At 37.6% G+C, this 13,398-nt stretch overlaps 1 protein-coding gene across 2 annotated transcripts in view; it reads left to right on the top strand.

Annotated features, from left to right (window-relative positions):
• SLC35F1 (solute carrier family 35 member F1) overlaps positions 1 to 13,398 on the top strand; it is a 394,657-nt gene that overhangs the window by 310,442 nt on the left and 70,817 nt on the right. For both annotated transcript variants that reach the window (XR_009354673.1, XM_059177729.1), the window contains exon 3: positions 3,803 to 3,930. Coding sequence is in view for 1 of the 2 variants with exons in the window: in XM_059177729.1 (XP_059033712.1) it covers positions 3,803 to 3,930 (128 nt within the window). In the remaining variant the exon portion in view is untranslated. The remainder of the gene's footprint in view (positions 1 to 3,802; positions 3,931 to 13,398) is intronic.

Here is a 13,398-nt window from a genome sequence, read left to right as displayed (position 1 = left end):
TCTAATAATTTTATTTATATTTGAACATATTGATAATAAAAATAATAATTAACAGAATGCATGCAAATGGCAAACTGTAATTCTAAAGTTTCCACCCATGGATTTTATTACTCCTTCAGTTAATTAAAAAAAAAAAAAAAAAAAAAGAATTTCAAAGCATTAACATACCACCAGTTGTGCTGGTGTTTCTTATGGATGGCCCTATTTTAAGAGATTTAGGGAGTGTTTTGGTACAAAGGCTGAAAAGAACGCATTTTCATTATTTTAGAAAGAATTTTAATGTCCTGTTGTACATCAGTGTTAATAAGAGTCATGTAGATAAATCCCTAAGCAGTCGTTCGTAGGGCTGGATTTTTTGCTCAGCCAAAAATACAAAAGTGCTCTCTTGCCTTCCTGGATAATTTTGCTGTGCAAGAATGTTGTATGTTTTCTGGTGCCTCAAATCAAACAATATGGAACAATATGGAACATTTATTTAGGTGTTTTGCTTTGCAGACTTTTGCAGCAGAACAGCAAGTCAATTAATCATTCCTTTGAATCTATGTAATGAATTACACTTTGAATATGTTATTGATTGGTAGAACAAACAGCACCATGACCCAGATTTTCAGTCTTACATCATTGAGATGTGGCTGGTATGCTCTGAGTTTGGCAACTGTCTGTTCATTGTGTAAATTAACTGGGACAATGACCTGTAACTATAGAATTGCAGCTTTGCAGTTAAATACGCCATCGACCTTTTTATGACCTATGTATAGTATGTCATGTGTAAAATGGTCACCAAATTAATTGTGTCAGATATTGTCTACATTCTAACTGGAAAACAATTTTCATTGTCTGGAACATGAATGTATAAACATATATCTACTATAAATATATGTATAAATATATATATGTATAAATGTATAAATATATATCTACTATAAATATATGTATAAATATATATCTACTATATATCTACTATAAAGTGGATACCTCAATTTCTATCTACTTAGCATTGCTGAGATTATTAAACATGAAATTTATTCATACATTTTGTATTAGTTATTGACCGCTTACTATGTATTTTTGGATCCTAGAGATAAAGTGATGACCAAGGTAATGCTACTGTCTTCAAATTGTTAATAATCTAATGAGTAATAGGGTCAAGAAAACAGGTCATTTATAATATATTGAAATTAGTATTGTATGTGGGTAAGCAAAGGGTGTTAAAGAAGCATATTACAGGGAAATCCAGCCCTACGAAGATCAAGGAAGGCTCCCTGGTGTTAGTGTCTATGCTCATCTTTCATTTGGAGACTGGAAGAAAAACAGTCCAAGCAGAGGAATCAGCACAGGGAAAAGCCCAGAGACAAGACAAGGAAAAGCATACTTCAGGCCAGATATTCAGGTGTTTCTTTGGTATGAAGAGCATTCACTACTTTGTGGTTATATCTGAAATTCCTAGCGCAGGCCATCCTGAGGATAACCACTGGACATCAACCATTTCAAAGTCCTAAGTTTGATCCTCAGTGCAATGCCCAGGTCCACCCAAAGCCAACTACACTAGAATTTTGAGTGTCTGGTCCCAAGCATTGAGATTTTTAAAAACCTCTCAAGAAGATGGGAATATTCAGTCAGGTGGCAAATCACTAATTTACAAAGTAAATCTTGAGAAGTGTGTTGATTGATCAAATGTGTAGGCAGATAAAGAAGGCAGAAGTGCTGTGCAAGGGTGCTGTCAAAATGAGCTGCTATAAAGAAATGACCTTGGGGATCACATCCACTGGCTATGAATCTCAGTGCAAAACACAAGAAATGTGACTCATATACTAGAGCTGACTCTTGAGGTACTCAGAGAAATAGCACGTCACACTTTTTTTCAGTTCAATTATTTGTCCATTCCAAAACACTTCGCTAATCCTTATTATATGTCAGTATGCTTAGGGCAATGGATACATATATGACTGGGACATTGATGTCTTATCATCCCCAAACTCTCAGTTTTGTGAAGAGAAAATTTCTAAGTAGTCACAATCACGTGAAAGGATCTACTGGGTACACATTGCCAAGGGGGCAGTGACAGCAGACAGAATGGCAGAGAATAGCTAAATTTTGAAGGATGAACAGGAATTAACAATTCACCAAGTCAGAAAGATTTTTAGTGTACGTGAAACAAATGCTGTGAGAAGTGTGGCTCCCAAAATGAGGCTTGAAAACTGGGTTAGCTACCAAAGGTCCAGAGACCTCTCTCTGTTGCCAACTAGGCACAGCTCAGACTCCAACATTCTCTATGTAGCTGGAAAGATTTGTTTTACAAATTTATGTAAGGTTGAAACGGTCTTCACCTCATATCATAAGGTGAGTTGAATAAGACCAGTGGTAGAAATTAGGAGTTCAAAGTCCCGAGAGTGGCTCAGAGACAGGTGAGGATGTGGAGTCTGTTGAGGTTCTTGAGAACCAGCTTAAGCATAGCTAAAATACTAGATGTGTGTGTCACTGGGGAAGCCAACCTCTAAGATAACCTCCAATGATCTCTGCCTCCTGATAGTCACACCCTTACAAAATTCTCTTCCTTGAGTGTAGGTTAAACTTGTTGACCCTCCTTTAAAGAAGAGAATAGGGGAGAAATCCCATTTCTGATAATGTTATTAAAAAAAACTTGTACTTTCCCTCTCTCCTGCACTTTGTCTCCATTGCCCCCAGTGCTCATCCTGGGTGAAATCACACTGCCATGTCTTCAGGTAGGCCCTTGAGGTAAGGACTGAGGCCTGCTAATAGCCATGCTGAGTGAGTTTAGAAGGAGATCCCTCCCCAGTCAGACCTTCAGATGTGACTACATCCATGGGTGATAACTTGACTGCAGCTTATTGAGACAGCTTGAATCAGAGACACTCGGTTAAGCTGTGTTCAGACTCTTGACCCACAAAACAAGGAGGTAATCGTTGCTTATTGTTTTAGGCAGCAGTGTTTTAGGATAATTTGTTGTGCAGCAATCATAATGAACACAGTCACTATTCACTCAGTTTCTGCAGATCCCATACTTCTATGAAGACCTCACAGCTTGACTCTAGAGAGCTGTTATTAACAATCATGATTTCCCCTTGAGAAATAAGATTTCTTTCAGGCTTGAATGGATGAAATATGGATGAAAAGCTAAGGGATTCAAAATCTGTTCTGATGTTATAAACTTAAGAGGCAAGATGGTGAAGATTATGGTTGGGAGCAATATTCAGACCATGATCCTATGGCTCTTGTCCATCCGAGAGTGACCCTCTACTTTAATTCTTTCCCATCACCCACACCCCACCAGAATATAATGTTCAAAGCATGTAATGTTCAAAGCTGGGCAAGCACTCAGGATGGCATCTGGGAGTCTAACTGCAGATGTGCTGTCAAGCATAGGCCTTTGTCCATTGGCCTACCCTCATTTTGTTTCTTTCTATTTTACCACAATACTGAAGTTTAGAATGATTTGGACTTTGTATGTGTTTATGCAGCCTTTCTGGTATGCCTTTCCTTTTATTTTTACATTATGTGACTTTTTTTTTTCATCAGATGTTCATGAGAAAAATGCCTTTCATGGTGAACTAAAAACCTACCTAGTCTTATTCTGGTATAAAAACCAATTTGAAAAGACAAGGTCTACAATGAAGACTATTAGCTAAGTAAAAACATGTCAATCTTTGACACAATTCATTTGTTTAATTGAATATTTGTTAAGGAACAAGAAAAATATAGAGTACAACGGTAATTTAGAATCCTTCTAAATATAGTTTCTATTTCAGAACCTAACCCATTTCTTCTCACCTTCATGACACAGGAGAAGAAAACCTCCTGGCAATTTTACGACGAAGATGGTGGAAATATATGATCCTGGGACTCATCGACCTGGAAGCAAATTACCTGGTGGTCAAGGCTTACCAGTACACGACTCTGACCAGTATTCAGGTACTGGCGGATCTTATGTATTTCTCACCCTCCTCAGTTTCCAGATGTAGTTTGCTTTCAGTTTAGTCACCTGGAAATCTAAATACTTCTCTAAAGGTTTTGCAAGAGGGACATTGGGTGTTTAAAAATTAACTTGTGCATTATTTCTATGTCTTATTAATTTTTCTTAATTCAAATGTAATTGCATATCTTTTTCCTCTTTGTTCTTATTGGACTATAACTACTGAAAATGTAGGAAAATACCATAGTTGGTAGTATTTATACTACCTACTGACTACTTATGTCAGTAGGAGAGTTAATAGGCATAAAAACAGAGTCATTTTAAACACAACTTAAAACATCTTAGAACAAGTTAATGGACTTTGATTAAGTAATCAGTGCTTAATAATCTTTTCTTTTAGCTTTCTTTAATAAGGAGATTTTGCAACCAGAAGGGACAGAATCTTTCCTAAAAGAACAAGATACAAATTCCTAAATAGTGTTATTCATGAAGATAGCCACTCTGTCCCCCCCTTCCTCCCTCTCCTTTTCTTTTATGCACATGGGTGTGTGTACACACACATACACACACACACAAACACAATTGCAAGTTTAAACTTAGGTTTTCACAACTTTCACCAGACACCATTTACATTCTTCATTATACCATAAATTATACACTTGACCTTTTTTTTTTACCCTCATTTCCCCTTTATGGCCATATTATGAATTTTATAGCATTCCAAGGCTCTGGGATGAAAACAAAATATTATTCACGTATGTTATATCTTACTTAGACTTGATATCACAACAACATTCCTGCCATTCAGATAATTTACTCAGAAAAACAATAACAAAAATGCAGAATCAGGGGCACCTGGGTGGCTCAGTGGGTTAAAGCCTCTGCCTTCAGCTCAGGTCATGGTCCCAGATCCTGGGATTAAGCCCCACATCTGGCTCTCTGCTTGGCCAGGAGCCTGCTTCCTCCTCTCTCTCTCTGCCTGCCTGTCTGCCTACTTGTGATCTCTCTCTGTCAAATGAATAAATAAAATCTTTTAAAAAAAAATTTTTTTTAAATGATGCAGAATCAAGCAAGCAGACCAACCACCTAAACATATTTAGATTGCATGGATTGAATGGGAAGTTGTCTAAGCTGGAATGAGATGGGGCTGCAGGCTTCCTCCTGCATGCCCAGTGAGACAGAAGGGATGCTTGTCTACCTAAACCCATTGAAAAGAAGTCCAGAACCCTTATACTAATTGGACCACAATGACAGCAGGGGAATGCTGTGAGCTAATTGGCTTCAAGTTGGACTCCCCAACCCAATACAGGATAAGATTTCTGATTGTCTCAGACTCATGTTTTTCAGGAGTACTACTGGCATTTTGGGTGGGGCAATTTTTCATGATTTGGGTCCCTTTCCTACTTTATTGGTCATTGAACATTCTTAGCTTCTGTCCACTAAAAGCTAGTAGGGTCTTTTTCAGCCTTATAACAACTAAAAGTGTCCCTGTGGATTTCCAAATGCCCTCTGGCAGAGAAGTACCATCTCTGCTTGAGAGTTACTGACTCACCAGTCAGGACTCACTCGTGGCCTCAGAATGGGATCAATCCCACTAATCACATGTCACCCACTGCAGGAGGAGAAAGATGAATAAATGCTGGGAAATCAGCTACGTGCCCCCATACTCAGCTTCACTCCCACTCACTTCAATGAGTCCCACAACAGAAATAGGTATCTCTCTTCTGGGCTCCCATGGCACTTTATTTGTTAGCTCTGTCTACAGTCTGTCTTACTGAAGAATGATGTTTAAATATTCCTACCTACTCCACCCGACTGTGAGTTCTTAGGTAGACAAGCAAGGGTAATTTCTTGTTCACCTCCGAAGTTCTAGTATCTACTAGAAAACCCAGCACATGCCAGGTACTCAATAAATGTTTAAAGAAGTTAATTCAGTTGTATTGATTTCCACTTTTAGGGGGCACAGAAATTCCCAGCAGTTCTCTACCTAAATGTAGAGGCCTCCAGAATGTCTTTACAGATAGGGCAGGAGAAGGAAGAGACAAATGTTAGCTTTGTGGCAGAGCTGAGCCCATTAGTCCAGAGCCAAAAACTGTAAGTGAGCCTGGGGAGAATGAAGAGGAGATGCTCCCCTTTGAAAATCTAGTTGGCTTCTGTGGGTTTTTTGTTTGTTTGTTTTTAAGCATTGTAAAGTCACAACCAATTGTTGGTTTCTTAAGTTCTATGGAGCTTTTTTGAAAAAAAAGTTTGTTTTTTTCAATTTTCCTTTCTCTTCCTTTCTTTTCTTTTTGGAGCAGTGGCAATTTATTCCTAACAACTGGTCTCATGGTCTTCAGGTGTTTAGTTCAACCCATGTCATACCCCACCATTCTGATCCATCCTGCTACCTCTCTCAAATTCGTTCTTCAATGCCTGATAAACCTGAAAAAGTTTATCTTAATTCTTTAGCAAGAAAGAAAAATAATAATTCTACTGGAATATCAGTTGGTCTTCATTGTAATTTACCGAGCAAGGAATAGTGAAAAGTAAAAAAGCAAGTTGAATCTAACAATTTTAGAATGACTTTGCAACGTACAACAAATAAGCCTATTAAATAATGATAAATGGTCAGAACAGAAGGCATTTGTTCTGGAACCATGTCTGTACAGCTATTTAGTAATTTAATTTTGTTTACTCATTGGAAATCAGTAGAACTAACAAGTGCCAATAATTTTTCCTTATTTTTATAAATATTAATTCAGCTTTTAATATGTGTTTAGCTTTTACTCATATTAATCAATAAGGAAAATATATTAATTAAGCCTCTGAGAAATGAGCTAGTTATTGCAAGTGACATAAAGAGAAATGAATAAGCCTTGCCCTCCAGAAACATATGAATTGATAAAGAGCATAAGAGGCAAAAATCTATCGATAGCAATGCCAAGTACGGCAAGAGAACAGATGCCTAAGTGCTACAGTTTCCAAAGAAGGCAGAGATGATGTTTATTTCCAAAGACCAAGAAAGTACCCATTCATATGAGTCTATAAGATTAGATAAAATGTAGAGAAGATAAAATGTGGGTATAGATTTGCACATGGGATGAAGAGCATGACAGAAGCGTGGGAGCAGGAAACCCAATGAATATGATTGGGGAGCAGTTATTCCAGTTTGATTCAGCCAGTCACTAAAAGAATAATTACTGAATAATTCTATGTTCAAGACATTTTATTAAGTGGTGAATAAAGCTGCAAGCAAAAATAGATAGAAGCTGTATTCTCATGGAACTTTTAGTCAAATAGGGAAGGAAGCATTTGGTCAAATAATCAAACAAATGGATGTATAGTTTTAATGAAGGATAAGCATTCTAAAGGAAAGCAACACAGTTCTATGAAAATGGCTCTCAAACCAACCTGACTTCCAATGGCAAGTTGGGGAAGGTTATCTTCTGAAGAACTGATAGTGAAACTGAAGTCTAAAAGGGGAGTGAAAGAAATAGATGTATTCCTGGAAACTTAAAAACTACTAAGACTGAAACAGGAAGAAATAGACAATCTAAACAGACCCCCAGCCAATAAGGAAATTGAAGCAGTAATCAAAAATCTCCCAACTCAAACAACAACTGAAAGAATTTGCAAATACCAAACCAGCTCTACAGGAAATCTTGAAAGGGGTCCTCTAAGCAAAGAGAGAGCCTACAAGTGGTAGATCAGAAAGGAACAGAGACCATATACAGTAACAGTCACCTTACAGGCAATACAATGGCACTAAATTCATATCTCTCAATAGTTACCCTGAATGTGAATGGGCTAAATGCCCCTGTCAAAAGACACAGGGTATCAGAATGGATAAAAAAACAAAACCCATCTATATGTTGCCTCCAAGAAACACATTTTAAGCCCGAAGACACCTCCAGATTTAAAGTGAGGGGGTGGAAAAGAATTTACCATGCTAATGGACATCAGAAGAAAGCAGGAGTGGCAATCCTTATATCAGATCAATTAGATTTTAAGCCAAAGACTATAATAAGAGATGAGGAAGGACACTATATCATACTCAAAGGGTCTGTCCAACAAGAAGATTTAACAATTTTAAATATCTATGCCCCCAATGTGGGAGCAGCCAACTATATAAACCAATTAATAACAAAATCAAAGAAACACATCAACAATAATACAATAATAGTAGGGGACTTTAACACTCCCCTCACTGAAATGGACAGGTCATCCAAGCAAAAGATCAGCAAGGAAATAAAGGCCTTAAACGACACACTGGACCAGATGGACATCACAGATATATTCAGAATATTTCATCCCAAAGCAACAGAATACACATTCTTCTCTAGTGCACATGGAACATTCTCCAGAATAGATCACATCCTCGGTCCTAAATCAGGACTCAACCGGTATCAAAAGATTGGGATCATTCCCTGCATATTTTCAGACCACAATGCTCTAAAGCTAGAACTCAACCACAAAAGGAAGTTTGGAAAGAACCCAAATACATGGAGACTAAACAGTATCCTTCTAAAGAATGAATGGGTCAACCGGGAAATTAAAGAAGAATTGAAAAAAATCATGGAAACAAATGATAATGAAAATACAACGGTTCAAAATCTGTGGGACACAACAAAGGCAGTCCTGAGAGGAAAATATATAGCGGTACAAGCCTTTCTCAAGAAACAAGAAAGGTCTCAGGTACACAACCTAACCCTACACCTAAAGGAGCTGGAGAAAGAACAAGAAAGAAACCCTAAGCCCAGCAGGAGAAGAGAAATCATAAAGATCAGAGCAGAAATCAATGAAATAGAAACCAAAAAAACAATAGAACAAATCAACGAAAGTAGGAGCTGGTTCTTTGAAAGAATTAATAAAATTGATAAGCCCCTGGCCCGACTTATCAAAAAGAAAAGAGAAAGGACCCAAATAAATAAAATCATGAATGAAAGAGGAGAGATCACAACTAACACCAAAGAAATACAAACTATTATAAGAACATACTATGAGCAACTCTACGGCAATAAATTTGACAATCTGGAAGAAATGGATGCATTCCTAGAAACATATAAACTACCACAACTGAACCAGGAAGAAATAGAAAGCCTGAACAGACCCATAACCAGTAAGGAGATTGAAACAGTCATTAAAAATCTCCAAACAAACAAAAGCCCAGGGCCAGACGGCTTCCCGGGGGAATTCTACCAAACATTTAAAGAAGAACTAATTCCTATTCTCCTGAAACTGTTCCAAAAAATAGAAATGGAAGGAAAACTTCCAAACTCATTTTATGAGGCCAGCATCACCTTGATCCCAAAACCAGACAAGGATCTCACCAAAAAAGAGAGCTATAGACCGATATCCTTGATGAACACAGATGCGAAAATACTCAACAAAATACTAGCCAATAGGATTCAACAGTACATTAAAAAGATTATTCACCACGACCAAGTGGGATTTATTCCAGGGCTGCAAGGTTGGTTCAACATCCGCAAATCAGTCAATGTGATACAACACATCAATAAAAGAAAGAACAAGAACCATATGATACTCTCAATAGATGCTGAAAAAGCATTTGACAAAGTACAACATCCCTTCCTGATCAAAACTCTTCAAAGTGTAGGGATAGAGGGCACATACCTCAATATCAACAAAGCCATCTATGAAAAACCCACCGCAAATATCATTCTCAATGGAGAAAAACTGAAAGCTTTTCCGCTAAGGTCAGGAACACGGCAGGGATGTCCATTATCACCACTGCTATTCAACATCGTACTAGAGGTCCTAGCCTCAGCAATCAGACAACAAAAGGAAATTAAAGGCATTCAAATCGGCAAAGAAGAAGTCAAATTATCACTCTTCGCAGATGATATGATACTATATGTGGAAAACCCAAAAGACTCCACTCCAAAACTGCTAGAACTTATACAGGAATTCAGTAAAGTGTCAGGATATAAAATCAATGCACAGAAATCAGTTGCATTTCTCTACACCAACAGCAAGACAGAAGAAAGAGATATTAAGGAGTCAATCCCATTTACAATTGCATCCAAAACCATAAGATACCTAGGAATAAACCTAACCAAAGAGACACAGAATCTATACTCAGAAAACTATAAAGTACTCATGAAAGAAATTGAGGAAGACACAAAGAAATGGAAAAATGTTCCATGCTCCTGGATTGGAAGAATAAATATTGTGAAAATGTCTATGCTACCTAAAGCAATCTACACATTTAATGCAATTCCTATCAAAGTACCATCCATCTTTTTCAAAGAAATGGAACAAATAATTCTAAAATTTATATGGAACCAGAAAAGACCTCGAATAGCCAAAGGGATATTGAAAAAGAAAGCCAACGTTGGTGGCATCACAATTCCGGACTTCAAGCTCTATTACAAAGCTGTCATCATCAAGACAGCATGGTACTGGCACAAAAACAGACACATAGATCAATGGAGCAGAATAGAGAGCCCAGAAATAGACCCTCAACTCTATGGTCAACTAATCTTCGACAAAGCAGGAAAGAATGTCCAATGGAAAAAAGACAGCCTTTTCAATAAATGGTGCTGGGAAAATTGGACAGCCACATGCAGAAAAATGAAATTGGACCATTTCCTTACACCACACACAAAAATAGACTCAAAATGGATGAAGGACCTCAATGTACGAAAGGAATCCATCAAAATCCTTGAGGAGAACACGGGCAGCAACCTCTTCGACCTCTGCCGCAGCAACATCTTCCTAGGAACAACGCAAAAGGCAAGGGAAGCAAGGGAAAAAATGAACTACTGGGATTTCATCAAGATCAAAAGCTTTTGCACAGCAAAGGAAACAGTTAACAAAACCAAAAGACAACTGACAGAATGGGAGAAGATATTTGCAAACGACATATCAGATAAAGGACTAGTGTCCAGAATCTATAAAGAACTTAGCAAACTCAACACCCAAAGAACAAATAATCCAATCAAGAAATGGGCAGAAGACATGAACAGACATTTCTGCAAAGAAGACATCCAGATGGCCAACAGACACATGAAAAAGTGCTCCATATCACTCGGCATCAGGGAAATACAAATCAAAACCACAATGAGATATCACCTCACACCAGTCAGAATGGCTAAAATCAACAAGTCAGGAAATGACAGATGCTGGCGAGGATGCGGAGAAAGGGGAACCCTCCTACACTGTTGGTGGGAATGCAAGCTGGTGCAGCCACTCTGGAAAACAGCATGGAGGTTCCTCAAAATGTTGAAAATAGAACTGCCCTATGACCCAGCAATTGCACTATTGGGTATTTACCCTAAAGATACAAATGTAGTGATCCAAAGGGACACATGCACCCGAATGTTTATAGCAGCAATGTCCACAATAGCCAAACTATGGAAAGAACCTAGATGTCCATCAACAGATGAATGGATCAAGAAGATGTGGTATATATACACAATGGAGTACTATGCAGCCATCAAAAGAAATGAAATCTTGCCATTTGCAACAACATGGATGGAACTAGAGCGTATCATGCTTAGCGAAATAAGTCAAGCAGAGAAAGACAACTATCATATGATCTCCCTGATATGAGGAAGTGGTGATGCAACATGGAGGCTTAAGTGGGTAGAAGAAGAATAAATGAAACAAGATGGGATTGGGAGGGAGACAAACCATAAGTGACTCTTAATCTCACAAAACAAACTGAGGGTTGCCGGGGGGAGGGGGTTTGGGAGAAGGGGGTGGGATTATGGACATTGGGGAGGGTATGTGATTTAGTGAGTGCTGTGAAGTGTGTAAACCTGGTGATTCACAGACCTGTACCCCTGGGGATAAAAATATATGTTTATAAAAAATAAAAAATTAAAAAAAATAAAAATTAAAAAAAAAAAAATAAAATGCAAAAAAAAAAAAAAAAGAAAAAAGAAATCTCCCAACAAACAAGAGCCCAGGGCCAGATGGCTTCCCAGGGGAATTCTTCCAAATATTTAAAGAAGAAATAATACCTATTCTATTGAAGCTGTTTCAAAAAAATAGAAATAGAAGGAAAAATTCCAAATCATTCTATGAAGCCAGCATTACCCTGATCCCAAAATGAGACAAAGACCTCATCAAAAAGGAGAATTACAGAGCAGTATACCTGATGAGCATGGATGCCAAAATACTCAATAAGATCCTAGCCAATAGGATCCAACAGGGTGCTAAAATGATCATTCACCACGACCAGGTGGGATTTATTCCTGGGATGAAAGGGTGGTTCAACATTCAGAAATCAATCAACGTGATAGAGTACATTAATAAAAGAAAAGATAAGAACTATATGATCTTTTCAATTGATGCAGAAAAAGCATTTGATAAAATAAAAGCATCCTTTTCTGATTCAAACTCTTCAAAGTATTAGGATAGAGGGACCATACCTCAACACCATAAAAACATCTATGCAAAGTCTATGAAAAGTCCACAGTCAATATCATTCTCAATGGGGAAAAACTGAGAGTTTTGCTTTAAGGTCAGGAGACAACAGCGATGCCAACTATCACCATTATTGTTCAACATAGTACTAGAAGTCCTAGCCTCAACAATCAGACAACAAAAAGAAATAAAAGACATTCAGATTGGCAAAGAAGAAGTCAAACTCTCTCTCATTGCAAATGACATGATACTCCATCCACAAATTACTAGAACTCATATAGCAATTCAGCAATGTGGCAGGATACAAAATCAATGCACAGAAATCAGTTGCAATTCTATACACTAACAATGTAACTAAAGAAAGAGAAATTAAGGAATTGATTCCATTTGTAATAGCACCAAAAACCATTAGATACCTAGGAATAAACCTAACCAAAGAGGTAAAGGAGCTATACTCTAGAAACTACAGAATACTTGTGAAAGAAATTGAGGAAGACACAAAGAAATGGGGAAAAAGTCCATGCTCATGGATTGGAAGAATAAAGAATAAAGATTGTTAAACTATCTATGCTGCCCAGAGCAATCTACATTTTCAATGCAATCCCTATCAAAATACCATTGACATTTTTTACAGAGCTGGAACGAACAATCCTAAAATCTGTATGGAACCAGAAAAGACCCTGAATTGCCAGAGGAGTCCTGAAAAAGAAAACCAAAGCTGGGAGCATCACAATGCCTGACTTCAAGTTGTGATCATCAAGACTGCATGGTATTGGCACAAAAACAGACACACAGATCATTAGAACAGAATAGAGACCCCCAAAGTGGACCCTCAACTATACAGTCAAATAATGTTCAACAAATCAGGAAAGAATATCCAATGGAAAAAAGAGTCTCTTCAATAAATTGGACAGCCACATGCAGAAGAATGAAACTGGACCATTTTCTTACACAATACACAAAGATAAATTCAAAATGGATGAAAGACCCCAATGTAAGACAGGAATTCATTCAATGGAGGAGAACATAGGCAGTAACCTCTTTGACATCAGCCACAGCAACTTCTTTCAAGACACATCTTTAAAAGTAAAACT

The sequence above is a fragment of the Mustela lutreola genome, chromosome 6, assembly GCF_030435805.1.
Source record: "Mustela lutreola isolate mMusLut2 chromosome 6, mMusLut2.pri, whole genome shotgun sequence".
In the NCBI taxonomy this organism is placed as follows: Eukaryota; Metazoa; Chordata; class Mammalia; order Carnivora; family Mustelidae; genus Mustela; species Mustela lutreola.
The sequence above is the reverse complement of the archived record's forward strand: the minus strand, read 5'-3'. Positions and strand labels throughout refer to the sequence as shown.